The 27,661-nt window shown below is 38.4% G+C and overlaps 1 protein-coding gene across 2 annotated transcripts in view; it reads right to left on the bottom strand.

Moving 5' to 3' along the window:
• Nucleotides 1-3,441: 3,441 nt before the first annotated feature.
• The window catches only part of LOC131154368 (nuclear matrix constituent protein 1), a 42,585-nt gene continuing 18,365 nt past the window's right edge, over nt 3,442-27,661 (bottom strand). The window contains exons 3-8 of one of the 2 annotated variants that reach the window (XM_058107096.1): nt 9,475-9,728; nt 9,040-9,314; nt 8,882-8,961; nt 5,886-8,008; nt 5,288-5,453; nt 3,442-4,179 (exon numbers count right to left, since the gene is read on the bottom strand). In XM_058107096.1, coding sequence (XP_057963079.1) covers nt 3,916-4,179; nt 5,288-5,453; nt 5,886-8,008; nt 8,882-8,961; nt 9,040-9,314; nt 9,475-9,728 — 3,162 coding nt within the window. In that variant the 3' untranslated portion in view covers nt 3,442-3,915. Of the gene's footprint in view, nt 4,180-5,287; nt 5,454-5,885; nt 8,009-8,881; nt 8,966-9,039; nt 9,315-9,474; nt 9,729-27,661 lie in introns of both variants that reach the window. The other variant, XM_058107089.1, reaches the window with a different exon arrangement.

Below are 27,661 nucleotides of genomic sequence, written 5' to 3'. Positions count from 1 at the left end.
ACCGTAGGGGAAAGGAGAGAGAGAGACTGCAGTCGAATTGCTGCGATTAAAATCAATTTAGGGTTATTTATACTACAAGATTCATCAAAGAGCCACGTCACCTCGTTGACGAGTCCTGTAGAAAGTTCGTCAACGAACCTACACCCTCGTCGACGAATTTCAGACTTCCAAAAATCCTCTCTCGACATCTTCTCGTTGACAAAACTTGCCCTTGTCGATGAGATCCTCTTGTACCCTCGTCGACGAATCCCCTGTGTTCGTCGACAAGGCCATGAGAAAATCCCCTGAGTTATTATATTCAAAATGCAATGTCGTCGACGAAGTCAACTGCCTCCTTCTATTACTATTTCCATTTCTTTCTCTCTTTATTATTTAAATACTATTATTCTTCAGGTCACTACATACTTAGCCTCAAGTGCATCCCACAACTCCTTTGCAGTAGTTATATTCTCATACAAATCGAACAGATTGTTTAACATTGAATTGCAAATGTGGCATTTGCATATATAATCATTTTGTTCCCATTTTAGCCTTACACGTCTTCGAGCCAAAGTCTCATTCTCATTCATAGTAGGTTTGGGGGTGGTCAGAACATACACCACTTTAAGACCCACAAGAAGAAAGTACATCTTTTTCTGCCAACGCCTAAAATTGCTTCCATCAAATCATTCAAGTTTGACAAAATCCGCAGCGAATTCCCTCAAGGTTGAAAAACCAGCCATTTTGAAAATAACGTTTTAAGATTGAAAGAAACTATTGTAAAAATAAATAGAGAAAATGTTATAGAACAAAAAACACTTCAAGGCACATTACAATGTTATTTTCTTTAAAATGTTATTTACCCCCACCAGATCGGTGCGTATTGAGTCAGCAAATACGTTTTCAGGATACAATGAAGTCCATAATATAATCTAATATTAGTTTGTGTTATACACAAATGAAAAATTGATCACAAACACCCTTAAAAGAATCTGAACAAATTTCTGAAATTCTATTTCTGCAAAAAACAAAACCCATAATTGAAGAAGATATAATTTGTAAAAGTCTTATGAGAGAAAGAGAATGAGAGAATGATTAAATATTTCTGTAAGATTATTAGAGTTAATTCTGTCTTTAAATAGACAGAGTTATGCCTATTACCAATAGTTACATCTATTCAAATTTAAATTTGCCAAATTAAAATCTGACCATTAAATTATTTATACGGTTCAGATCGCACCACTTGATCTTATAAAAAATGTATGATTAATTTTAAGTAATTCGATCATGATCAAGTGCTAAGTGTTTGTGCGCTAACTAAATGCGTCAATTTTAAGAGAATATTTCACTTTATTATTTATTAAAGATTTTTCCTTTTTCATTCTTTCCAATGTAGGACAAACCCACATAGCATTAAATGCTTCTCATAAATGCTTTAGAGAATATAGAAATGAAAGACTTTGAAAACCCATAAAATCGATTATTTTAAAAAATATTTCAACAATAAGGTGGATGATTGTGGTCATAAATAGGATGAAGCGAACTCATTATGTCAGTATCCATCAAAAGTTAAAGGATAAAGATAATGGGTGTCATGGAATTTACAAAAATCACAGAAATCACATAAAGGAGGGAGAAGGGGGGAATGTCTGGGAAATGGATCAGAAGAGATAAGGAGAGTGAGAGAAAAAGAAATAGAGACAGGGAATTAGAGGCAATTAAAGATAGGCTATAGAGTGATAAAATGGCATAAAATGGATCAACGTGATAGTTGTTTTGTCGGGTGTTGAATTGAGTTCAAGATCCCTCAAAATTACACATATTTATACCCTTTTGGGTCAAACTTATATTAATTGTGCAGTTATAATTATAAATTCTAAATATTAATTCCTAATAATAGAATTAGGACATTTCTATACATTAAAGGTCTAATCATAATTGGATCGTTTCTATACTTTAAAGGTCTAATTATTATAGATGACTCTCATTTCATGCTCAATCATGTCTTATCTCCTAGTGACAATCTTTTGTACTAATTTAGATTCTTTGAATGTTCCACTCTTGCACAGATATGTCTAGTTAGACTATTGGTGACCTTCGTCCTAAATGATTGGGAGGCCTTGTCTCCCTATTGCTTGGATGATCACTTGTAACTCATACACGTTGGGCGATAATTGGTTTGCCTTGTTGTCGACTAGGCAACCTCCCATATTACTGGATGGCCTTGATGTGCCTCAGGCGATATCCTTATTCCCTATACTTTTAAGGGCATGCACAAAGATATCACAAACAAAATCAAAGAGCTTTGAAATCAATGTGATGAGGGCCCATTCCACCTTAACATTGAGGAGGGATCGAATTTTACTGTTCCTCTCCAAAATTACCCACATATTAGAGAGAGAGAGAGAGAGAGAGAGAGAGAGAGAGGAGTGAAACTGCATATATTGTTTGTGTTCATACTCATTATTCTTTTTAAAAAAAAAATTGGAACATATTAGGGGTCTCTTTCTCATTTCTTTACTCCTCTTGATGCTGCTTTTTCTAACTTGTATCTTCAGGATAAAGAGAGGGATGATTTTAGTCCTTGGCTATTATTGATACTTCTGCTAATCCTCGTAGAGAAGAGTTTGATGTCCTAATAATTATGGTGATTTATCTCTCTTCTTATCAAAGTTGGACAGCCCAATCTTTGCTGCTGGAGAAGTTTATTGGGGCTTTTGCATGGTTCATGGTGTGATTGTTTGCGAGCACATCTAATCAGATTTTATCTCTCCACATCTGTGCAATCGATGTGGGACAAAACATGGTGTCTGGATTATGGTGTCATGGAAGGCAGCGCAGGCTGGCAGCAGCTGTGCAAGCGTGAAACCAACCAAACCCTTTCAATTTGCATGAGAGATTCAGATGTCCCACATTGTCACCTTGTACTCAGCTTAGCTGAAGTATTTCGTTATTAAAGGTATTAGGCATTTTGATTTGTGCATAAAATATTAAATAATTATAAATATGAGTAATGACTGCACAACTCTACATATTAATATTATATAAAATTATACAATTATAACTTATTAAGTCAGTTTTTAAATTTTAAAATAAAAATAAAAAAATGAAAAAATATTGTCCAATTTTTCTATATAAATTTAATAATTTTTAAAAATAAAAATGATATTTTTATAATTGATTTTAAAATTAAAATCATTTTCACAAGCACATAATGCAAAAACTAAAAATGAAAAAATTAATTTCCTTTTTTTTTTTTTGTATTTTTTTAAAGAATTAAAACTGTGAAAATACAACAACATGAAAAATTGTGCACATCAACTGCATATGCATCTGCTATCCTCCGAGCCTAGATATTTGGATCAACTTCTTCAACATAATTAACAACAGCCTTTTTCCGGTCTACTGGGAAAAAAAATAAACATTAATAAACTTGTCCACCACAGATCAAAATGCACGATGGACGCATAAAACCAGGCATGATCATTGAACCGAGTTAGTCATTCCTAAAACACAATACAAACAATTTGGAAATGAAATCTGAGGGAGTCCAGCCAAAAAACAAGGGAAAGAGATGCATTGGTCATTACAGCATCAGATCATGTTAGAATTGAAATAAAATAAAACAGCTCCAACATCCCGAAAACCTAATTCTACAAACACGCAAAAATTACAATTAAGAGAGGGAAGGCAATGAAACCAAACCCAACACAAATAACCTAACCTCCCCAAGACCCTCCCTCCCCCACCCCAAATACCCCCTACTAGAATGGGGCACAAGGTGCCAAGAAATGGAACTTCCGTGGTTACAACTTCATTACAAATGTTAATTCACACTACTACACATCAGAGGGCTCCCAACAGCTTAAAAATTGCCAATGCAGTAGAAACCCCCCACAAAAGCAGAACACACGCTGAGATTGTGGTTCAATTGCATCACGTCGTAAGGAAAGTCCAAAGCTTCTTTCCTATAGAGACTTCACCAGGATGCTCAACCTCTTCATCGTCATCCTCAGTCTCATCCCCATCCCCATCCCCAATGCCGTCTTCCCTGAAAGATTCACTCCTGTATTCCTCTCTATCGCCGCAATCTGCAGCCCCACCCCTTGACCCATTGACTTCTTCACTCACTCCCATATGTCTGACCAACTCTGTTGATGTATCAGCATTGTCATCCTGGACATCTGCCGCGGTTTCAAACTGTCATAGAACCATTAAACATGTCAAACGAGCTGCCCATGGAACTTGGAGATCTAGAAAGAAACAGCATTTACAATAATGAGATTTCTATATTCAATGCCAAGATCAAAAAACTGACCATGGTATAAATTAATTGGGTGCAAGTGATTCAAACAGACTTGCAACTCTATTCGAGCTCGAATAGAACTTGAGGTACTGTAGTATGACAAAATTCAAGTTTTGTAATACTACTCGCAAGCCTAATCAAGCTTTTGTTCTTCTATTATTATTTATGATGTATAACATTATATACGTTATATTTAACATTTTATATTTTTTGGATTGAAAAAGGTCTTATTAAAGTACAAGAAGGAGAATAAGTAATCCTCCTTAAAAGATACAAAATAAAATCAAAATAAATCAAAACAGCGCAGCCGACCAATCACGCTGTAAATCAGAAAATGAAGATGAATTTAACATTACATTTTTATACATTTTACTTTTTTAAATAATAAAAAACTCCACTGAAGAAGACAAGACATCCTCCAATGATCATATGCCTTATCATTTTATACATATACATATATATATATTCAAATATTATTTTATAACCAAACCGAACTTATCAAGTCGAACTTGTCTTAAGAACTCACGCTCAAGTTTGAGTTCAAACAATCATATAATTGAATTCAAGTCAAGATTCAAACTTAAAATTTTCCAAATAAGTCAAGTTTGAGTATTCCATTGCATCAACTTTTTTTAGAAGGCTCAATTGCAACAAAATTGGCTCAAATAAGGGGAGGGGGGGTTGGGTTGAGGCGAATAATGAACAAGAACTTCTCAAGCCTGACATATTTATTAAGGGCAGGATTTTTTTTGTTTTTTTCAATTTTTTGGAGAGGTGGGGCAAAAACTTGAGTTCCTAGAACTATTTTAATCACATAATTTGAAATAAAATTCCACATTTCCCACATTTTAATTGATATTTCTATATTAGTTTGAACTCAAATAGCAAACTTTTTTTAAGCCAAAAAATAATTAATAAAGCATACAGCCACCGATATACCATTAAACCATACAAGATAAATTGATATTTGGTGGACATCTCAACACCTTTTCCCACACTGACCTGCACTTGCTGTGTGCTCCCACCATTCTCACTGACAACTCCGCCTGAAGATGCCCGAGCAGCTTTGAGGTCTGGAATTTTTTCTTGGGTCCCTCCACCATCAGCATCTTCCTTCCTTTCTTTATTTGGGTTCGATGAGACACTAGCAATAGCAACTGTTTCCTCCCTGTTAATCATTAAATGTATATTCAGGTATAAGTTGCTTGTAAATGCCTAAGAAAATTAAACAAGACAATAACAATAAACATGGCTCACCCAGCTATCAACACAGCATCTTTTTTTAACATAAAGCATTTTTTAAAACCTAATTTAATCAAAAGTTCAGCCCTCTTGAAAAGCTTGCACTGAAAAGAAAAACTAACAGAATATAAATCATTGTCCAGCATCTGCAGTAAAATGATGTATAATACTTCATAGATACCAGCTGATTTGAGTGTGTTAGGCAGCCACAGAAAAAAGATCCCTTGGAAACCAAAGATAAATTGTCATGCACCAGAATGGCCTATAGGGCCGTATACATGAAAAGTTAGCCCCAACATAATTAAGTCCAAGTAAGTGGTCACCACATTATTCTAGAGTATGAAAATTAAGGACTTACGTTCTAGGTCGCCGGAGATAATAACGTTTTCCTCCAGGATTTTGGACAGATGGACCTCCTTTTTGCCGCCTTTTCTTGTGCCGACCTCCCAAGACACTATCAGAACGTCCTTCACTGTTATCACCATCATGCTCACTCACTGTAGTCTGAGAAGTGTGCGCTAAGCTCCGCTTTTGTCCATTTCTTGGTGTTCCTTTATCTACAAGACTAGATTCTTCCCGGCCTTCAGCTTTCAAAGGGGCAGAATCCTCAGTATTCCCATTTGGATGACTGTCATTCTTTTGTTCCATATCTTCTCCATATATAGCCTTAGCATCTTCAACAACAGCCTTTACAGAGCGTGTTCTATTAACTCTAACCCTGCCTCTCCTGCCAGGCTTGCGCTGACCACCCTTCGAATCAGAATGCTGGGAATCTTCCGCAACTTCTTGTCTCTTAATGTTTGGGTTGCTCTGATCATCAATTGATGGATCTTGGCCAGCTTCAACCTCCTGGATGCTGTTATCTGATGGTATCTTTTGGACATCAAAAGAATCACTAGCAATCCCCAAAGATAATTCTGGCTCGTCCTCTGTGCTAACCAATCCTTTTGATGCTTCTTTAATAACAACTTGCTTGCCAGAAAAATGTGCCTCATATGTCATATTTTCTATAGCCACCTGCTCATTCTTTTTACCCGGGGAAAACTTAAAAATTTTTGAGGTGCATTTCCGAAGCCAAGATATTGTCCCACCAGATGTTGGAGATCCTAAACCAACTACACCTGGAGATGTCTCCCTGTTTTGCCTTGCAGAAGCAGCCAGGTCACCCAGGAGACCCCCCTTCAAATAATCATCAGCCAGTTTTGGCATAGGAATAATCCCTGCATCCTCCATTTCAGTTAATGATTGTAGATCTGAAAGCACAAATTCACAGGTTACTTCTCCACATTTCTGGCAACTCTTTTGTTTTTCAACAAATGCAATGAAACGCTCTCTCTCCTTCATAAACTGTTCCCGCTGTTCCTTCAATTTCCTACTGAGAGTAACAAGCTCATCAATGTCTGTCCGCATTTCAAGTTGCTGCTCTTCAAGATGCTTCTTATTTGCTTTAACTTCGTCTTTTTCTTTTTCTAACCTGAACCCTTCCTGTTTCATTTCTTCCATTTCCCTTTGAGCTACATCTCTTGAGAAACTAATTTTGTTTAATTCCTTGTTCTTCTCATCTTCAAATAACTTCTCCCTGTCACGCATGTGTTTCTCCATCTCCTCCTGCCTTTTTTGCAAACCAATCTCAAGATCCCTTTTCTGCAGCTCAAAATCATGGATCATTTGGGTTTGCTCACTTCGGACTTTTTCAGCTATCACAGACTTTTCATGCTCCATGCTGGCTGCAAATGATTCTCTAGCAAGCTTCAAAGCTTCTAACTCCCCTTGTACATAGTCATCTGTTGCCCTCTTCTCATCTTTTAACCTTTCCTCCTCTGAGCACTTTAGTTTTTCTAGCTTTTCCTTCTGTTCATTGATGTCTTCCAGCTCTTTCTGAATCTCAACTCTCTTCTCATCCAGATCCTCCCACTGTCTCTCAAAACTCTGCCGGTCCTGCTTCAAATCTTCACCTTCCTTTAAGATCAGTTCCTTCTGAAGTCTGCAGTTTTCTATCTCCTTCTTCAATTCTGACTGCAGATGGAGATATTCTGACCTCTCTTCTTCTGTTAATTTAAGATGTTCCTTCTCTTCATGTATCTTTAGTTGTTGCTCTTCGATATCAGCTCTTAACTTCTCAAGTCCAGCTCTAAGGCTAAGCAAATCCTCCTTATCTGTGAGCATTTGTCTCTTTTCAACATCCAAGTTTTTCTCCTCCACCCTGATGGACTTCTCCCTTTCCTTCAGTGCTTTTGATTTGGAATCAAAGTCCTTCTCTTTCTCCTTAAACTTCTCCAATTTCTTTTCCAATGCCAGCTCACGCTTCGCAACTTTCTCCTCCCGGTGGAAGATTTCAGCCTCCCTCTTCTCCACTTCAGCAAACTTGCTTTTCAAATCCTCGTCTACAGATTTCCTTTTCTGCTCAATTTCCAACTCAAATTGACATTTCTTCCCGTCCAGAAAAGCATTGTGCTCATCGAGAAGCCTCTGCATTTCAACCTGTAGAAGATACGCAAAACAAGTGTCAAAAGCATGAATATGTATAAAACTCATGGATGGCCCTACTATCTTTCAATGCTGGTGCAAGGTTATTGATTTAAGGAGTACTTTTCTAGTCATGCATTACATCAGTACTAGTCCCATAGATGTGAGTCAAGCTTACTCCCAAGTTACTCGGACTTGACTCGTCCCCTAAATCAGCTCTGTTCTACTCGAGTTCGGGTCAAGTTCGAGCTACTCAGGTATTTTAACAAGTTGATTTCGAGATCAGTAATAGTACTCAAGTCAAATTTCGAGCCTAATCAAGCTTTTTAATTTTATTATTTTTATATTATATATGTCATATATACAAATATATTTAATATTTTATGTACATTATACATATTTATGTATGTACTTAATATTAATTTATAACCAAGTCGAGCTTAATCAAGTCGAGCTCAAGTTTAATGAACTTGTAGCCGAGTCAGGTTCGAGTTTAACAATTATGAAATCGATCAAGTTCAAGTCGGGTTTCTAGGTTAATATTTTCGAGCCGAGTCGAGTTCAAGTATTTTATTGTGTCTACTTGACTCAACTCGAACACGCCCCCAGCCAGTCCATATGGGTGCATGCCACTGAGCAAGTGTGCACCAAAAAAAACTATAATTGTGTACCCCAGGTTCAGACTCCTTGCTCCTTTCACAGTATGTATGGGTGCATATCAAAAAATAATCATCCTCCCCAGGCTCAGATTCCTGGTTCCTTTCAGTTCAAATGGCCAGACAAGTCCAAGACCAAGACAAAATTTTAGCAGGTCAAGCATACAAGAAATCTTTTTACCAATCAACACAATAGAAAAATATCTTACTCAAGCAGTGTGTAAGGACTCACTCTTTCTCTAGCAGTAAGCTTCTCTTCTAATGCAAGTAATTCCTTTTCTTTAATCTCTAGGTTCTTTTTTGTAGCACCTGCTTCCTGCATCCAAAGAGAGAAAAATAAACATCAAATTCAGATTCAGATTTAACACCAGCTCAGGCTGAAGGAAAAACTTGCCTTCTCTTTTAAAGCTAATTTTGCTAGCCTGCTGCTTATATCATCCTCTTTCTTTTTCAAAGCTAAGTTGGCCATTTCAATCTTCTTTTGTGCCTCTTGAAGGTCTTTCTCTTTCTGCTTAAAGACCCTATCATTCTCATTTGCCCTTTCCTCTCTTTTGTTCAAGATTCTCTGACCCTCAGCCAGCCTCTCTTCTCCCTCTTGTACTCTTCGTTCCCATTCTCGTAAATCTTCCCGTTGCTCAGACAAAGCAGTCTCATTTGCTTCACGCCTTAGAGAAATGAAACAAACTTCATAAAATTAAAATAATAAACATGGACACGCATCCACATATAGTGTTCCAAATAATTAAAAGTATTAAAAAAAAAAAAAACCTAAGTTCAAATAAACTGAGATTCAGCAGTAACAAAGCTCAAATATATTGAACATACTCTGTGTTAAAGGATAAGTGTTCCCTCCGAAGCGCATTTCCTCTAGCCTCTAACTCCTGTGATCTCCGCTCAATCTCTGAGCTCTTTCTGCTAATTTCTGCAAGCTTGGCATCAGCAGCATGCAACTTTGCTTCCACCTCCAAAGATTTATTTTCAATACTAGCAACCAAAGCATTTGCTTCAGCCAACTTGGAATCAGCTGTAAACTTGATCTCTGCAAACTCTGAACGCATCTCATGCAAAGCCTTCTCTAGCTGTGGCAAACAAATTTCAACAGAAATTATCAAATGAAATACCACAATATTATTCCGAGAGAAAATTACATCTTTTTCTAGATAACCAATAAACCACAAACATTAACTTGACTCTTGCTCTCGTAATTGCTCTCGCTCTTGCTCACTTTTATAGGTCTTTTGGTGGATTCACTCAAAGTTGGGAATGGAAGAAAACTACCACAAATCGGTGGAAGACAATTCCTTCAACCTGGTGTAGATAGAAAGGAAAAGTTTAAGTCTGCACTAGGAAATGGTAGGGAGCGGCGGGTAAAGAGGCTTGGATTACCTTCTCTGCTGTGCAAGATGGGTTTGCAAGTGTTTTCCGTTCTTGTTATCCAAGTTGAGCAATCACTCCCTACAGGAAATTCTGAAAAATTCAATATAGGTTGGCAATTAAATTAAATAATTACAGTTTTCTTCTGGAGCGGGATCTACAATCCAATGGCAAGGGTTGATTGATCTTCATTCCTGGCAGCATGGAATGGGGAAGGCTAGCATAGATTTCTGCAAGAGTTACGGGAGCTTTTAGGTTTGGACAAGACAAGCAAAATCAAGGCTCAGCCTTTGGGAATCAAGATTTCCAGAGTTGGAAGGAGGTTCTTTCCGGTACCTCAGAGACAGCAAAAAGTTGGATGGCATTGCGGGAGAAGTGGAAGTTACCAATCAGCAAGTTTTTGGGCAGTGGTGGCTGGTGTTTCAGGAGGCTCTGGAGAATCTAGAGTTTGCAAGAGGAAGGGGAGGAATGTGTGTGCAGCAAAAAGTGGGGCAAATGGGTTGCCAGGTAACCAATGTCACAATTAATCTGGCCCAGTTGTTTGAGAACCAGTAACGGGCTTGTCAGGGTAGTGTGGTCCATTTGCAAAAAGATTTTAACAATAGAGGCCAAATTGTTTTCGAAGGGCTTCCTAGGGAAGTCCTACAGGCCTGTAGACTTTCTAACACACTAGGGGGTTGCTTGGACCGCAATGGAACAGCCTCTTCTTTTCAGGCCTATGACCATCCAAAGTCGATGACTCACAGAACATTTGAAAAGGGCATACAACTGAACCCCCTCAAACTCAGCTCTTCCTTCAGTAAGACTGGAAGTGCAGGAGAGGATTGTGCAGCAGTGGGTATCAAAACAATTGAGTGCAGCAAAATTAGCATTGGTCAAAGCAAACAGGGGGTCGAGAAACAGTACTGTGTTACCTCCTCTCTGACTGGGTTGGTCAATGGGAAAGAGCTACATGAGCCTTTTTCCACAGGGCTGAGAGACGGGAAGAGAAGCATTGAAGAGTGTTGAGCTCACCAGTTGTCAGGAGGCCCACACGGTAGATAATTGTATGGCTGTTCACATTAGGAACCAAAATGGTACGATTCCAGCAATGATAAGGTGTGTTGGATAAAATGAAAGATCCCCAGGTTGTCGTAAAATCAGTATATTCAAAGGTTTACACTCAGTAGCACATAAGAGTAAGGATAAAGGGGTTGATTCCGTTGAGGAAATCTCCAGGGCTGCCGAGAGGCCAATAAAATTCCATAAGTAAAGATGGCAATTTTTACATCGAGGACTCAAATGCGGACGAAAATAGATCTAAAAAAGAAGGTTAGAAAGGAAACTCCTACCAAAAAGAAGAAATGGGGAGATATATCAAGCAAGGAGGGTGATTTGGATAGAGATTTTGATCATGATGTGGGGCTACTTAGATACAAGGTTCACAAATAAGGAGATTTTGAGATCAAATTATTCAGACTTTATGGGTGTGCCTTTCTGGCAATCTCCATGTCCAGCGGATGATTTAGAGGGAGATTTTGGTTTGGTCAGGGTTTCTCTCCTCCTTTATGTCTCACTTTCAACATCAGGAATTTAGGAGCATAGGCATGCAGGTTGTCAGTTTGGGGAGAAAGGAAGACCGTTTGGATGACTGTAAAATCAAGGCTAGGAATGGACAACAGGAACTGGCTAATTTGCAGTGCTCTATAAACTATGATGGGAAGGTGTTAAGGCGAGGTTTTCTTAGGAGGCATTTTGTTTGGGGGGTGGGCAGTTGTTGTTCGGGCTGTCTTTTCCTTTAGTTTTAATTTTCCTTTTTGAGGATATGTTGCCCATTCTTGCTTGCATACTTTTCCTCATAATATATCTTCTTTTATTATCTTAAAAAATAAAAAACCATAAACATCTGTACTAACTGCATGAGACCTTGGCCTTCAAAACATTACGAGTCCACAATAATATTCCACTTACAAAAATATACTCAGAATAATCAAAACAGTAGGATTGATGATTCAGCAGTAAATTCAAGACACAAGTGCCAACACAAATTTCTTATTCCTTTTGACAACTAATGCGCAGAAGTACCAACATAAACACAACTACATGACACCATAATCTTCAAAAACCTAGACTCTCCTGCTCTTGATTACCTTGCAATTGCCAAGGCACGTGGTGTTGTAAACTCTTGTGCCAAGAATTTTCAAAAACCATAATTTTCAAAAACCTAGACTTTCCCTATGTTGCTAAGGAGGGAGCACATAGGTGCTGAGTTTTGCTTACTCGACATGGTTAGAGGTGGACATGGTTCGGGTCATGGCCTTTGACATATTTGCTACAGTGGCCGGTTTTGGTTGGCATGACCAGATGGTTAACTTGGGTATATGTCAAGTGCCTCATTGACATTGATATAGGACAAGTAATGGAACTCAGAAATAGAGAGAGAATTGAGAGAACTAGGGAGACAATTAGAAGAAGAATGATTTAGAAATAGATAGGGGAAAGAGACTGAATTTGGGGCAGAACAGAACAGAGATGGGATAGGAAGAAGGAAGAAGATGGAAGAAAAAGAAGTGTAGCAGAAAGGGGAACCTGCAGGAGGAAGAGAGAGACAAAGAGAGGGAAATGATTCTAATTTCAAAATGATAACTATCCAATGACTTACATCTCCAGCACTTATACGCATCACTACAAATACATATTTACACAAAAGCCCCAAAGAAACAAGGAATTACAAAATAACCCCAAAATACTTAAATACACAAAATAAACCTAAATTAACTAAACTTATAAAATAACAAGAGTTTTCCCAAACTAAAATATAAAACACTAGCTCCAATAGAAACACCTAAAGTTCTCCATTGGTGGTTCTCCATAACATACGGTGCTTGCTTGTGTGTGGGATAAGTCATGGTTAAAGACAAATCGTGCTTGACACAAGGAATTGACTTCCAGGCTGAGTGTAGCATCAATGACAAAGGCTGCAGTGTTGAGATGTTGACCAATCAAAAAGGCAGTTACTTGACAGTTTTCCTTTTATGGGCTGACGTGCATGCTTGGCTTAAGGGGTAACTCATGGGTTGAAATATGTCTATGTTTCAAGCCACATATTTGTAGACATAGTTATTCTTTGTTGGCAAATGCTGGCTCTATCCAGCACAACATAGGCAGTTGGGGTTGTCAACTGCAAGCCTTAGACAGTTGAGGGTGTCAACTGTACAAATAAGACGTGGATCGCATTGGACATCTGAGGAAATTCGTCCATGGTGATCCAGCACATGTCTTGAGTGTGTAATACTTGTCTTTGAATAAGAATAAGGTTGGGAGGTGTTGCTCCTGTAATACAATTGCCTTGTGTATGTCATTCTACACACTTCTAAAATTAACTAATGAATTTTGAATTGTGTCGCATCCATGTGTCAAACTTGGCTATCATGCCCGTCCAGCTCGCCCAAGAGAGATTGATTTGGTTGATCTGGTCTTTCCTGTTTATTCCATAACCTGTCTTCCCCCTCACAGCGCATTCCTTGTCCCCTTCTCATTAGCTTAAACAAGTGAGACTTGGCGCCATCACAATGTCAAAGTGTTTTGTGAGAGCTTAGACCCTGTGACACCTGCCTTATTGGGGTTCAAGGAAGGGGACAATGTACACAGCCTTACCTCCACATTTGGTTAGGTTGTTTGTGTGACTTGAACATTGTTACCATAAGCTTTGGGTGTACCACCATTTCCATTGGGTCAAGGCTCATCCTAATATGTTAATTGACTAATTTAGAGAAATACATACATATACATGTGTGTGTGTGTGTGTGTGTGTGTGTTTATATATATATATATATAAGTGTACCAAGTTTTTTTTTTTTTTTTTAAATAAACTATAGATGAATTATGGGAGGATGGAAATGAAAGGAGGTGTATTATTGGAGGACGACACATGAAGGACCTTAAGGAGGCAATTTGAGAGGATTTCTATAAAATCTTAATCTATGTTGGTTGACAGGAGACTTAGGTTGAGGATTTAAGTTTCGTTAATATTGGGGGTGATTTGCCTCTTGACTAAAAGGCTTTTTGATGAATTCATCTAGGAGCTTCAAAAGATTGTAATGGAGGCAAAGCTCAAGGATTGGATAGCTTCACTTGTTTCCTTCCTAGCTAATTGGGATATGGTTAAAACAAATGAAATGAAGGTTTTTGAGAATTTCCATGAAAATGGCAATTTTGTGAAAAGTTTGAAATCCACATTTCTGACTGGGATACTGAGAAAACGGGATTACTAACATACAAAATTTTCAACCTAGTAGTCGTCCTAAGAAAATGGTTGGCAAAATCATTATACCATTGAAAAATGCATTAGTGTAAGGAAGACAAATCACGGATGCATCCTTGATTGCCTCATATATTGTGGATATTCAAAGGGGGGAGAAAAGGGGAACTGTGTGTAAGATTGATATGGAACACCGCATTGGGATTTACTTCTCTTTCGTTCTGGAAAAGATGGGATTTGATAGCTTGTCACAAAGTAGATAACATTTTGTATCTCTACCTAAACTTTCTGTATTCTCATCAACGGTTGTCCTCCCAGATAATTTCATTCCTCCATAGGCCTTCAGCAAGGGGATCCACTATCCCCGCCTTTATTTATTTTGGTGATGGAAGCTCTTAGTGCTATGTGTTAAGGGGTGACAATGCAACAGGTTAAATGAGGGAGGAGAGATGGCTTTACATGCATTCTCCAGGGATTTATAATGGATATAAAATTACTTGTTTTATGGCTTGTATGGTTGTCCTCTTAATTGAATAAAATACGTAATCCTATTTATCATTGAGTTATATTATCTTGGACCGGAATGTACCCTATTGATCTAAATGAACCTCTTGAGTATGAATGTCACTTGCCAATGCTTCCATGTACAAGTGGTTTCCGAGACTTATCTGGTGCTCATGTCTGCAGGCTTGAACGAGCAATTATCAACTGACTCTGTTGGGGGAGAGCCTTCGACGAGTGCCGCCAGCCCTTAATTGAGTCTTATTTGAGGGTCCGTGAAAATTGGTATCAAAGCAAAGTGGGTGCAAGCACCATGAGTGGTAAAATAACAACTTCAAAGTCTATAAAGCTAGAGCACATTGAAGCACTTGAGGCAAGAGTGACTAAACTTGAAACCTTGGAGACAAAGTTCTTTGAACTCCATGGGTTTGTGACAGAATTATCAAAAGAGAAAGGCGTGCCAATAGAGCTTGAGGCTGCCAGAGAAAACACTTGAGGAAACCTCTATAGTGTATTTGAGCTTGAGAACAGAATGGCGGAACTTGAGAAATTCATTCCACATATAAAATCCTTGGAGAAAAAACCAATAGAGCTTGAGGTCTTCTAGAGGATTATTCAGTAGTTGGAAGCCTTTGAGAATAGGCCGAAACACATCGAGGGTGTGATGCCATCCCTTACATCCCAAGGGGAAGGGCCAACAAAGCTTGAGGCCTCCCTACGGGAGTTAACTAGAAATTTTTATTTGCTTGAAGAAAATGTCAAAGAATCCATTGGCACCCAGAAAGAGGAGTTGAAGGAAGTAGGCGAGCTCCGAAATAGAACAGACCAGTTTTAGAACAACTTGCAGGAGATGAGTGCTAAGTTAAACACGGTGGCACAGATGTCTCGAAGGTCGATAAGTAATAACAATGAGGGGTCTTGAATTAAGGTACCAAAACCTAAATGCTATGGGGGTGCTCGAGATGCAAAGGAGTTGGACAATTTAGTCTTCGACCTAGAACACTACTTTAAGTGTTCACAGATCTAACTAGAAGAGGACCAAGTTAACATTGCAACAGTATATCTTTCCGGGGATGCTAAGTTGTGGTTGAGAACCAAATGTGAAGACATGCAAAACAATCAGTACCATCAATACCTGGGAGAGACTGAAACAAGCTTTGAAGGCACAGTTTTATATGGGAAATGCATAGTACATGACGCGTTGTAAGGTGTACGACTTACAATAGACAGGTTTGATAAGGAGTTATGTACGAGAGTTCTAGGCCCTAATGCTTGACATCAAGGATATGGCAGAATCTGACAAAGTATTCCATTTCCTCCGTGGACTCAAAACATAGCCAAAGAATGAGCTGCGAAGGCAACAGGTTTGTGACCTCCCCTCAACCCTCGCAGCAACCAAACAGTTAGACAATTTCTCAAACTCGACCCTCATAGCAGCCAGACGATTAGATGATTACTCAAATAGTTTTTGGAAAAGGAAATATCCAACGTCCTCCAATAATGAATAGAAATTCACCAAGGTGTATAGACCTACGAGGGGGGGAAGTGACAAGGGATCTAATAGCTTTTGGAGAGATAGGGGACCCTTATCAACTAGAGAGTTGAAGGGTAGAGACATAAGGAATGGGGAGTATCGACCACCAATTGGTTGCTTTTTGTGCATGGGGCCCCAGCGTGCAGCAAAATGCCCAGAACGAAAGGTCTTGAATGCCTTGAAAGCATTCCGAGAGGGAACAGAAGCCTCGAAGATAGACTTAGGAGAGAAGAAGGATATGGTGGGAGCTTTAAGGCTTTTGGGGAGTCCCCGAGAACCTAATTAGCAATAGTGATGTAAGATTCATTGGAAGATTTTGGGGAGAACTCTTTCATTTTAATGGGATCAAACTCTAATCCTTCCCCAAGCTACCACCCTCAAAACAAATGGCCCAAACAAAATGCTTTATGAAGATGTTGGAAGAATACTTGCAACTTTTTGTGAACTCCAATAAATAAATAAATAAATTGTGTTTCCCAATTAGATATAGATTAATTTTGCGCTAATCCTATGAAATACTTTGCAACTAATAAAATCCTTTTGAGATGGTGACAAGTTAACAATCAACCCTCCAGCACACGAATGAGAGCCTATATGGTGGAAATCGCTCGGAAGCCTACCAATTCACAAAGAATTGTACGGACAAGGGGTGACAACCGTGACAATTTGAAGTTGGATACCTAGGGGACTTGAAAAAGTACCGTCAAAAACATTCCAATGTCATCAAGGAAAGGACAGAAGACTTCTTAAAGACAATACGAAGACCAATCCCTCCAGTGTTTCACATTAGCAACTTCAAAACCATCCCATGTTGATGGAGAAGATCAGTGCCAATAGAAGGCTAGGAGATCAACCATTCCCAGAATGAAGACTATAACCAAAGACATAAAGGAGAGCCTTGCAGACAAAGTCATCAATGACGATGGTTGTCAACAACAGCACTACCTAGTTAATTGGATAGGGTTGGAAAAAGAAGAGAACAATAGGAAGAAGACAGAAAACCTCCAACATGCGATGTAGAAGATTCAAGATTTCAGGAACTCTAAGACAACAACACTAGAACCCTAAGATTGAAGACTCCTTAGAGCAAATCAATGAGGACGTCGATAAAACAAGTGGGGGAAGATGTTAGGAGGTGACAATGTAATGGGTTAAATGAGGGAGGAGAGGTAGCTTTACATGTATTCTCCAGGGATTTATAATGGATATCAAATTACTTGTGTTATGGCTTATATGGTTGTCCTCTCAATTGAATAAAATAAGTAGTCCTATTTATCATTGAGTTTCATTGTCTTGGGTCGAATGTACCCTATTGATCTAAATGAACCTCTTAGAGTATGAATGTCTCTTACCTTCATGATCTACTGTCCTTTTTATTAATGCTTTCATGGTTACAAGTGGTTTCTGAGAGTTATCTGGTGCTCATGTTTGTAGGCTTGAACGGGTAATTATTGGCCAACTCTGTTGGGGGAGAGCCTTCAACGAGTGCCACACGGCCCTTAATTGAACCTTATTTGAGGATCTGTGACACTATGCTTTCTAAAGCTACTCTGGAGGACATTGTTAGAGATCTCAAGGTGGGTAGAATTAATCAACATATAGTTTTTCACTTATTCTTTGCAGATGACACAATCATTTCCAGTAAGGTAGGAATTCATCAAGTTCTTAACTATAGATTCCTCTTTTGTTCAAAGTAATCTCTAGGCTGAATGTATTTAAAGAAAGTGCACTCATACTACTCATAAATGGAGCTGAAAGGCATTTTTTCCAGGATGTTTGGTTACAAGGCAAAGGTCTTCCCTTTGAATTATATTAACCTCTAATTTTGGTTAAATTTAAGAGGTCATTGGCTGGCTGGAAAAGATGATGTCATTCAAAGGTGGAAGAATCATTAGTATAAAGAATACACTCCAAAAAAAAAAAAACTTGAATGTCATCTGGGATGGTCAAGCAAACAATTCAACTTGGGGGCTTGGGTAACAAACGAAAAGTCCAAGAAAAAATAGCAATGCTTGCCAACCTAGCAAAATATCTAAAAAACTCATTCCTTTAAAACAACCCGGCAATTAAACACCAAGGCCAGACCAAAAAATGAGTCCTATCCCATAACAAGGACGATATCAACCTTTTTTCCCCATAAATATGTGCACATTTAATTCCATCCAAAATACCTACAACATTGCAACAATTGCTATCACTACAATGCAGAGGCATCTTTACTCCTACCAAACCTTGAAAATGATGTGGCGAACAAATCCACCACTTAACCTAGACAAACGCAATGCTCTCCAAATAAGCCAAAAAGCTTATCTCAAATTTCTCAAAGCAAAAGCACAATGGTAAAAAAAAAATGAGGAACTCTCTCTCAACTATCAAAACACAAGGAACACACAGCTGAGGGTTCCTTCAAAGGTCTCCTACTCTTTAGCAGGTTGTTGGTGTTAATTCGAACAACAACCAAATAAAAGCCTTGATGTTAGAGGGAAAATTTGTCCTGCCAAAATACTTTTATCAAGTAGAAAGGGCATATTAGCACTAGTCAAATGACTAAAAATGATTTAGACAAGAATAAACTGCCAAAGAATCTAAAGACCCTGAACAACTATCCCTCCTAATAGAAGGGCACAAATCTCCATAAACAATTGCAAAGAGATTTCCTCCACCTCCATATCATTAAGAGTTCTACGAAATAGGAAATCCCAAGAAGAACATATAACCATCAGATACCAAAAACGAATACCAAAAACGAAGAAGCATCACTTTTCACCAAGGACAGATGACACAATAAAGACAATACCCAAAACAAATTTAGTATAGGGGATAAAGAGGGGGTAAATATGAGAAATACACCTCCAAGGGCTCTCTAAAGGACATCTAATTTCCAAAATAGCATCCTACCAATTAACACCAAATTTACTTTTATTAATTTTACGCCTAAGGCAAGTTTCCTCCAAGGGAAACTACCATAACCGCTTAGCCAATTAGAGAAACTTTTACACACCAACTTACCAAGTCCCAAACTTCCATCCAATTTAGAGCTACACACAATCTTCCTACAAACCAAATGATCCCTCTTCTATCCTGCCCCAGACCAAGGAAATCTCTCATGATTTTCTCAATTTTACAAGCTACACCCACAAGACTTCTAAAGATAAACAAGTAATAAAGAGGCATGCTAGAAAGACATGCCAAAATGATAGTAATATGACCTTCTAGAGAAAATAAAGCACCTTTCCAGGCACTGGACCCCAAAAACCCACCAACCTAGGATTATTACCCAAAGGGAACCACAAATCATTCTCAAGGACCACGCCAGAATACCACAATCAACTATAAGACCCAACTCCCCATATCAACTAGAGCTAACATTATTGTAGCAATCCAAGTCTTCCCGAATTAGTTTTAGCTCAAAAACCCTCTCAAAAAACTTGAGTAAGAACATTCAAGAAAGAGTCTCCATGCCAACTAAGAAAAATGTAAGGTGAAACACAGCTACCCCCCCCCCCCCCAAGCCCTTTTTCTTATCCACTCCAAGCCCTCTCTTGAGACCTTTATCAACTGCCCTATCCCCCATTCTACCCAAAACATTAACAACTAGAACAAACAAAGATGGAGTTAAAAGACAACAGATCCCATAGTCCAACACTCCTCAATGCTCTAACCACGACTTAAGTTCACCATTAACAACAATCGAAGAGAATGCAATAGACAAGCAACCCCCCATCCAAGACCACCTCCGAGCAAACCACTTCCAAACAAGATCTTGTCCGTAAAGTTCCAAGTTCCAACTAACCATATCATAAGTTTTTTGAAAATTCAATTTAAAAATAGCCATGCCTCCGGTGAACATCCTCCACAACCTCATTAGCTACCAAATTACAATCTGCCTACTCTTCACAAAAACACTTTAAGCCCGAAGAAATAGTATCATCCAATGTTTTAAAAGCTCGATCAAGATGAGGCATGCCTAAAATGCCCAGAGGTTTAATCTAAAATACCAAATTCCAAAAAGGGTAATATACACTGAGGTTTCTGCATTTATACACAAGGCATGCCTCTTGCGCCTTTCTAGTTAGCGCTTACGCATTTTGGGGTATGTGATTCTCAATTTTGATCTGGCCAGAAAAATTTGACTGCATTTTTATATAAAAGGAATTTCATAATATAAGTTGATTTCTAAAACTCTTGAACCTTAACTTTTCCAAATAATGTAGATGTATCTTAGATCTTGAAATACTTTGAACTTTGTAATGTTATAGCTATCTCTTCTCATAATATACGTAATGAGTTCAAGTTAGCAATTTTGGAATGGCCAACAAGTAGTTTACAATTTTGATTTTATAAATATTTTATTTAAAAGTATGTGTAATTTATTTACGTTTTTTATCTTAAAAAAAATTCTAAAAAGGCTAATGCATTAACGCCTTAAGGGTTATGCCTCGCTGCTTAAGGGTTAAAACACCATGCCTTAAGCCTTCTCCTTTTAAAACATTATCATCTAACTCTACACTCAACCTATATGCTATCACTTTTGCCTCCACCTCATCACTTCCTTAAAAAAACATCTCCTCTAATACATTGTTCAACAAAACGTGGTTACCCTCCTCACTCTCCAAAATATTTCCTCCTTCCTCTTTTCTATCAACATATAATATCCGCAAAAACCTCAATTATTCCACTTCTTCAAAGCCTCTTTAAAATGCTTGAGCTTCCTCATCCCAAAACCTTCCCAACCCCTCTCCAAATCCTCCTCACTCCAAGAATCCCTAACCCAAGAGGAAAATGAATCATGATTATAGCTATGTGTTCTCAAAACAAAAAGGAGGATACCATTTAACCTTGGTAGACTCCAACAATGCAGGAAAATAATAGATCCAAACAAAATGGATTGTGAAAGATTAAAAACCCATCCCCCCAATCACCACAAAACCCAAACCTTTCACATCTAACAAAACCAAAAGGGAGGGGCGGGGGGGGGGAGCAAAAAAGCCCCTACAAGTCTATCAAGTCTAGAAATTGAAATGAGTATCCCTAACAATGAGAATACCCCATGAGAGAGGAGAAACTCACACTCCTGGCACCGACCCTCCTAAATAACTCCTCACTACCCCCCCCCCCCCAAGGGGGCGAGGGGAAAAAAGATCCACAGAAGTTTAGTTTGAAAGAAACAATGTCAAAAAACATGTAATCAAAATTTCACTAATCAGCCCCCTCTTCCTAACAACCCCCTAAACATTCCAACTCATAATCCCCATACTTAATGTTTATGCCCCTCTTCCCTTTACCTCATCCCCCTCTCCCCCCAAAAAAAATATAATAAAATAAAGCAAAAACAAAAACAAGGATGTGACTAGCTTATTACATTCTTCCCAAACCCATTTTTAAATTTTTCCATTCATATGTTGTAGGACTAACCTTCACCAACCCTTGCCCAAGAGGACTCACTATCTTCAAGCCCATTCCCTAGTTTTTGTGGGCCTCTATTCTTTTTTTTCAATAGCAAAAGAAAATTTTTCATTAATTGGAGAAGAATTTACAAAAAGGAGAATAAGACATCTCCTAAAATATTCTTGAACAAACCAAAAGGAAAAATCTTAAAAAAAAAAAACAAAAACAAAAACAGAGAAAGAAAGAGCAAAAATAAAGTCAAAAATTCCTCCTATCTCGCTGAACTTCCAGAAAGCTAACTGATGTAGGACAAGAAACAAAACCTTGGGAATATCCATGTTGGAGACTACTCAAGAAGAATTGGATTAATAATTGTTGGGTTTAATTAGTAGTTTATTATGTATTTAGTTTAACTAGTATAATATTATGTGTATTTTGGGGCTTGTTTGTAATACTTGTGTAAAGTATGGGTTTGTTTGTAATGCATATAGTTTTAGGGGTATGTGTGTAATTTTATGTGTTTATGGTTTCTTACAAATAGTGTGTGAAAGCCATGTTGTAAGTTAGTTGTTGATGAATTTGAATTGAAGTGAACGTGAGTTTTCCTCCTGATATCACCTCTCTCCTCTGTTCCCCTTCCTTCTTCTCTTCTAATTTCTCCATGGCTGCAGAACCCTGATGCTGCCCCCGCATCATTTGGTATCAGAGCCCAACCATGATCTCTTTCTTCCATTTCAATTCCCCCATCTTTTTCTTTCAATCTACTTCACCCTCTTCTTCTCTTCCTCCTCCCCCCACTGTTCTGCAATTTATATCTCCCTCTGCTGCTGCTGCTTCTCCTTCTCTTTTTCTTCTTCTTCCTCCTCTCTTCTCTGTTCTGATATATGTCCCTAATCCTTTGCTGCCCAGCAGCCTTCTGCCATCTTGCTTCTTCTTTGTTTCTCTTCTCATTCTCTTCTTCTCTTTAATTCTCTCCCATAACTCTATCAACTCTCTTTCTCATTTATAAATTCTGTGGCTGTCTCTTGGCAGTTTCTGACAGTTTCTGTCCAGCAACTCCTCCAAGCTCAACTCTCTCTCTCATTTCTGAATTCTGTGGCTGTCTCTTGGCAGTTTTTGTCCAGCAACTCCTCCAACCTCCCTCTTCTTCTTCTCTCCTTCAGTTTCTTAATTATCTCTCTATCTCTCTCTGTCTCTCACTCTCTCTCTGAATTTCAGTTAAAACAAAAAACAAAAACAAAAAAAAAACAAAAACCAGTTCAGCAGGTTCTGAACTTTTCATAAATTCCAAACGTATCCCCAAATCTCAAACACAACTTTCCAACAACCATCCTGCAACAACACCCACATCACCCAAAACAGAACCCCCCGAAACCCTTCCCCTCAAAATTTTATTGCCGTTCAACCACCGGAGGAACCCCACGCACCGGCAAAATTTCTCCAGCCATCAGCACTTTGAAAACTCTGATCTCCTGTGCTTTTCTCATCACACCGCCACCACCAATAAACTCCTCATCCTCTGATCTCCCCTCAACCCAAGTTTCATCACCAGAGGTGCCTCACTGGCGGCACATGCACCCTACAGGCTGGCAACCTGCGACTGGGAAACTTCCACAGTTTTCTGCAATTTCTAGTCTCACGAAAAATTGCATCAGCCACAAGATTTTGGATTTTCTCGACAACATTTTGACCTGCAAGGAGATATTTTGTTGTGAACACAACATATTGCCAGCAAGCATGATAATTTTTGCACGAAACCTTGAAATTGCCGCTGCCAGCATTAAGAAAAATCAGGTTTTCTTTTGCTGTAATTTGAAAATTTTCTTCGTGAATTTGTTTCATTCCAGCAGGACAATCAATATCAAGGTGAATTAAAGACAGTTTTTGAGAAAATTCAGCAACATGGAGACAAATTATAGGAAAAAGGAATGCCATTTTCCAAACTTTGGGCACAATTTAAAGCTTTTCAACGCCTTTCTCAAATGTGGAGAAAAGGCAAAATCATTATTGATGGGAGGCATCCAATGAATGTGGTTTCCATAAATGGAGTCATTCGTATGCAACTTTATCTGGAACCCCATCCAAAGCGTTATGAGATGTCTCAGGCTGATAACTCTATTTACATGTTTAAGAAACATGTCTGGTTCCTACCCAAATGGATGAATATTTGGCTAATTTTTGGTATGATATCATACCATGAAGATTGGCCATGTCCTCCTTGGTTCTCCTTTGTTGTGACTCAAGGACATGGGAACACCTGTCTTCCACTATAATAGGAAGAAAATCATTTTGAAGCCTACTCTACCAACCTACCCAAGAAGGCAAAGAATGTGTTTGAAGACATCCAAAATCCTTCAAACATTCCTATTGAAAGGTTTGTTATCCCTGATGAGTTCATTGATGCTAATTCTCAAGTCAAGTCTATGGTGCTGCCAATGAAACATGGTTTCTTGCCTAATTCAAGAGTTGGCTAATGATGCAGGGGCAGCATCAAGGTTAATATCAGGGGGAAACTCACGTTCACTTCAATTCAAATTCATCAACAACTAACTAACATGGTTTTCACTTTTCATACTATTTATAAGAAAGCCTAAACACATAAAATTACACACATACCCCTAAAACTACATGAATTACAAACAAACCCATACTTTACACAAATATTACAAACAAGCCCCCAAAATACATATAATATTATACTAATTAAACTAAATTCATAATAACTATTAATTAAACCAAACAATTATCAATCCAATTCTTCTTAAGTAGTCTCCAACATCGATCTTCCCAAAGTATTGCTTCTTGTCCTACATCACTAAATCCCATGAAAAACCCAAACCCAACACACAACAAAGAGGTCACGTAGTGAATCTTTTCTCAAACCAGCTGCCAATTCAATTTTTTCCCTAAAAAGATCCGTGCACTATGCTCCAACCATAACCCCCACAACACTGCAAAAATACCAAATTTCCATAACATAGCCCTATCTTTCCTCCTCCCAAAACCCTCAAAAAGAAGTAGCCTACAATTTCTCCACCAATACAAAATAAACCCAATTTTCTCCCAAAACACCAGATAACTTATTCCATATTCTCCAAGCAAAATCACAATGCAAAAAAAAAAAAAAAAAATGTTGTCTCAAAATCTTCAGAGCAGAGGACACAAACATCTGGAGAAAGGGCTTTCAAAGGTCTCCTAATCGGCAACAAGTCATTAATACTGATTTTCTTAAGCACAACCAGCAAAATAAAAGCTTTAATATTTTGTGGTACTTTGGCCTTCAAAATAACAGAACTTAAGAGGTTAAAAAGAATTCAAACGGGTCATTAACTAATAAAATGATTAACAACGATGAAACCCCGAATGATCCAAATACCCAACACCGAACATCCCTACCTAAAGAAAGATGGCTATTATTCAATAAAGTCAACAAGGAAGATAACCCCACCAGCTCTCTATGGTGGGCCTCTATGGTCCACCCCCCCCCCCCCCCAAAAAAAAGCATGGACTAATCGCAATGACTCCTCCCTCATTCGAAACATCTATTTCGCATAAGACATTATCAATAAGTTTAGAAAAATTAGTGGTTAAAAAGAATTGCAATGAATCATGAACTCATAAAATGATTAACAAGAATAAACCTTCGAACGATCTAAAGATCAAGACCAAACATTCCACCCTGAAGAAAATGACAATTCAATAAAGTCAGCAACGAAGATAATCCCGCCAGCTCTCTATGGTGAGCCTTTATTGTGGGGGGGGGGCCGGCCCCCCCCCCCCCCCCCCCCCCCCCCCCCACCCAACACCACCCCAAAGAAAAAAGAGGGACTAATCACAATGACTCCTCCCTCATTCGAAACATCCCTTTGGCATAAGACATTTCAGTAAGTTTAGACAAGTTTGGAGAGGAAAGAATACATTGTTGGGAATTAGAGTTCCCCAAATCCTCTAATGGACGCTCAGCTGACCACCTAACCCCCTATCACAAATGCGATCACCCCGGATATTAATGGGTCTATTCTCATGGATACGAACAATGGCCAAGGATCGTCTTACTTCAAGTCCTTGTTCTTCAAATAGTAAACATACTTCCTTTCTAACAAAATGGTCCCTGTATAATATTTGGACACTTTTACACCTAAGAAGTATTTTCAACAGCCTAATTCTTTGGTCTAAAATATTATTTATATAGAAAATGCTTCAAGCTTTGGATACTCTCACCATCATTACTAACCACAATATATCATCCACCACGTACACAAGCAGCAAAATCCTATCAGCAGCAGGTATGGCAATAAAATAGAGAGTGATCTACCATGGCACAAATTGACCAAACCATGCTCTAGGATCCTACTAGAGAGCATATTAAGATTTCTTGAGCTGACACACTTATGTTGACTCCTCCACTAGATCTCTTCCTAAAAGTCATCCTATAGTAAGACATTCTTCACATCTAACTAGTGCTAAATAAATAAAAATACAAACCGTTGTAAAGTTTGGAAACCAAGGAGAATGTGTTAAAATGGTCCAACCCATACACCTAAACATATCATTTGGCAACAAGAGGGCCTTCAACCGAGCCACACAGCCACTAGGGTTGTGCGTACGCCCAGGAACATCCAATCACAAACTTACCAACAAGGAGAGGAACCAGTCCCCAAGCCTTAGTACAATTAAATAAAAGATAGCTAGTGCTACCGCATGCCTCCTTGCATGGAAAAACAATTGCCAACCCAAAATTACTCTTCTCATTAGATTGTTCCTAGTGAGGATTGTGTCATAGTATGCTTCCCAGGAAAAGAAAGGCAACCTTTTAAGGCACTCGTGCGCCTTGAGGCATTTGAGCATAAAATGCCCTAAGGCGTAACAAGAAAGGCGTAAAGCCTAAAATGCGTACGCCTCAGGAGAAAAGGTGTACGCCTTAGGAAGAAAAACGCTCATTTCACACCTCAGCTGGGAAGGTGTACACATTTCTAGAGGGCTTGATTTGAAATATGAACAAAAAAAAAAAAAGGAACAATCGCAGCCTAAAGCGTCAAACATCTCGACGAAGCTTCTTTCCTCCCTCTCTCGACGAAGCTTCCGTAGCTCTCCCACGATTCCTCCAGCTCCTTCTCCCTCTCCGACAAGTCAACGAAGCTTCCGTAGCTTTCCTCCAGCTCCTTCTCCCTATACGACAACTCGACGAAGCTTCCATAGCTTTCATCCAGCTCCTTCTCCCTCTCTGACGATTCCTCCAAGCTTCTCGTCTCTCTCCGATGAGTCGGATCCCTTCCAAGCTTTGATCTGCCTCTCAACTTTGTTCATTTAGTTTTAGATTCTTAGAAATTAGAATCTTGGATGATGCTTTAATTTGCCTTTTTCTCTTCTTTTGGTAATGTTATGGCTCATGCTTATTTTTTAACATATATTATTTGTGTTTGTTAGCTAAAATTGGCTTATATGATATTTAAAAATTATGTTTTTATTTTTTTCTCCATTATTCTTAAATTTTTCTCCTTTTTTCACTATATATAAATTGATTTTATTTATTAATTATTTAAAAAAAATATAGTCCCAAAATGCTTACGGCGCAACGCCTTGAGGCTTACGCCTCACCTCAAGGAGGGTAAATGCCTCGCCTTACGCCTTCGCCTTTTAAAACATTGAGTGATTCTAATAATCTGGTTAAAAAGGAATCCTTGGCCAAGAATTTTAAATTTCTACCACCCAACTGCTTTAAGAGATCCTCCAAAATGAATTAATCCTGGTCCTACACAGCTTATGAAACTCAAAATGCTCTCAGGCAGCGTTTGATTCGCAACTGGAATCAGAATTGGAACCGGAATGCACTGGAATCAAAAATGAAATGGCAGATTCCCCTCTTGTGTTTGCTTACACATGGATCAGAATTGGAATTTTATTAAATTGTTTAGTATATGTAGATAAACCAATCAGAATCACTCTAATTTGCGTTGTTTAAATCCCAGATAAGT

The sequence above is a fragment of the Malania oleifera genome, chromosome 1, assembly GCF_029873635.1.
Source record: "Malania oleifera isolate guangnan ecotype guangnan chromosome 1, ASM2987363v1, whole genome shotgun sequence".
NCBI lineage: Eukaryota > Viridiplantae > Streptophyta > Magnoliopsida > Santalales > Ximeniaceae > Malania > Malania oleifera.
The sequence above is the reverse complement of the archived record's forward strand: the minus strand, read 5'-3'. Positions and strand labels throughout refer to the sequence as shown.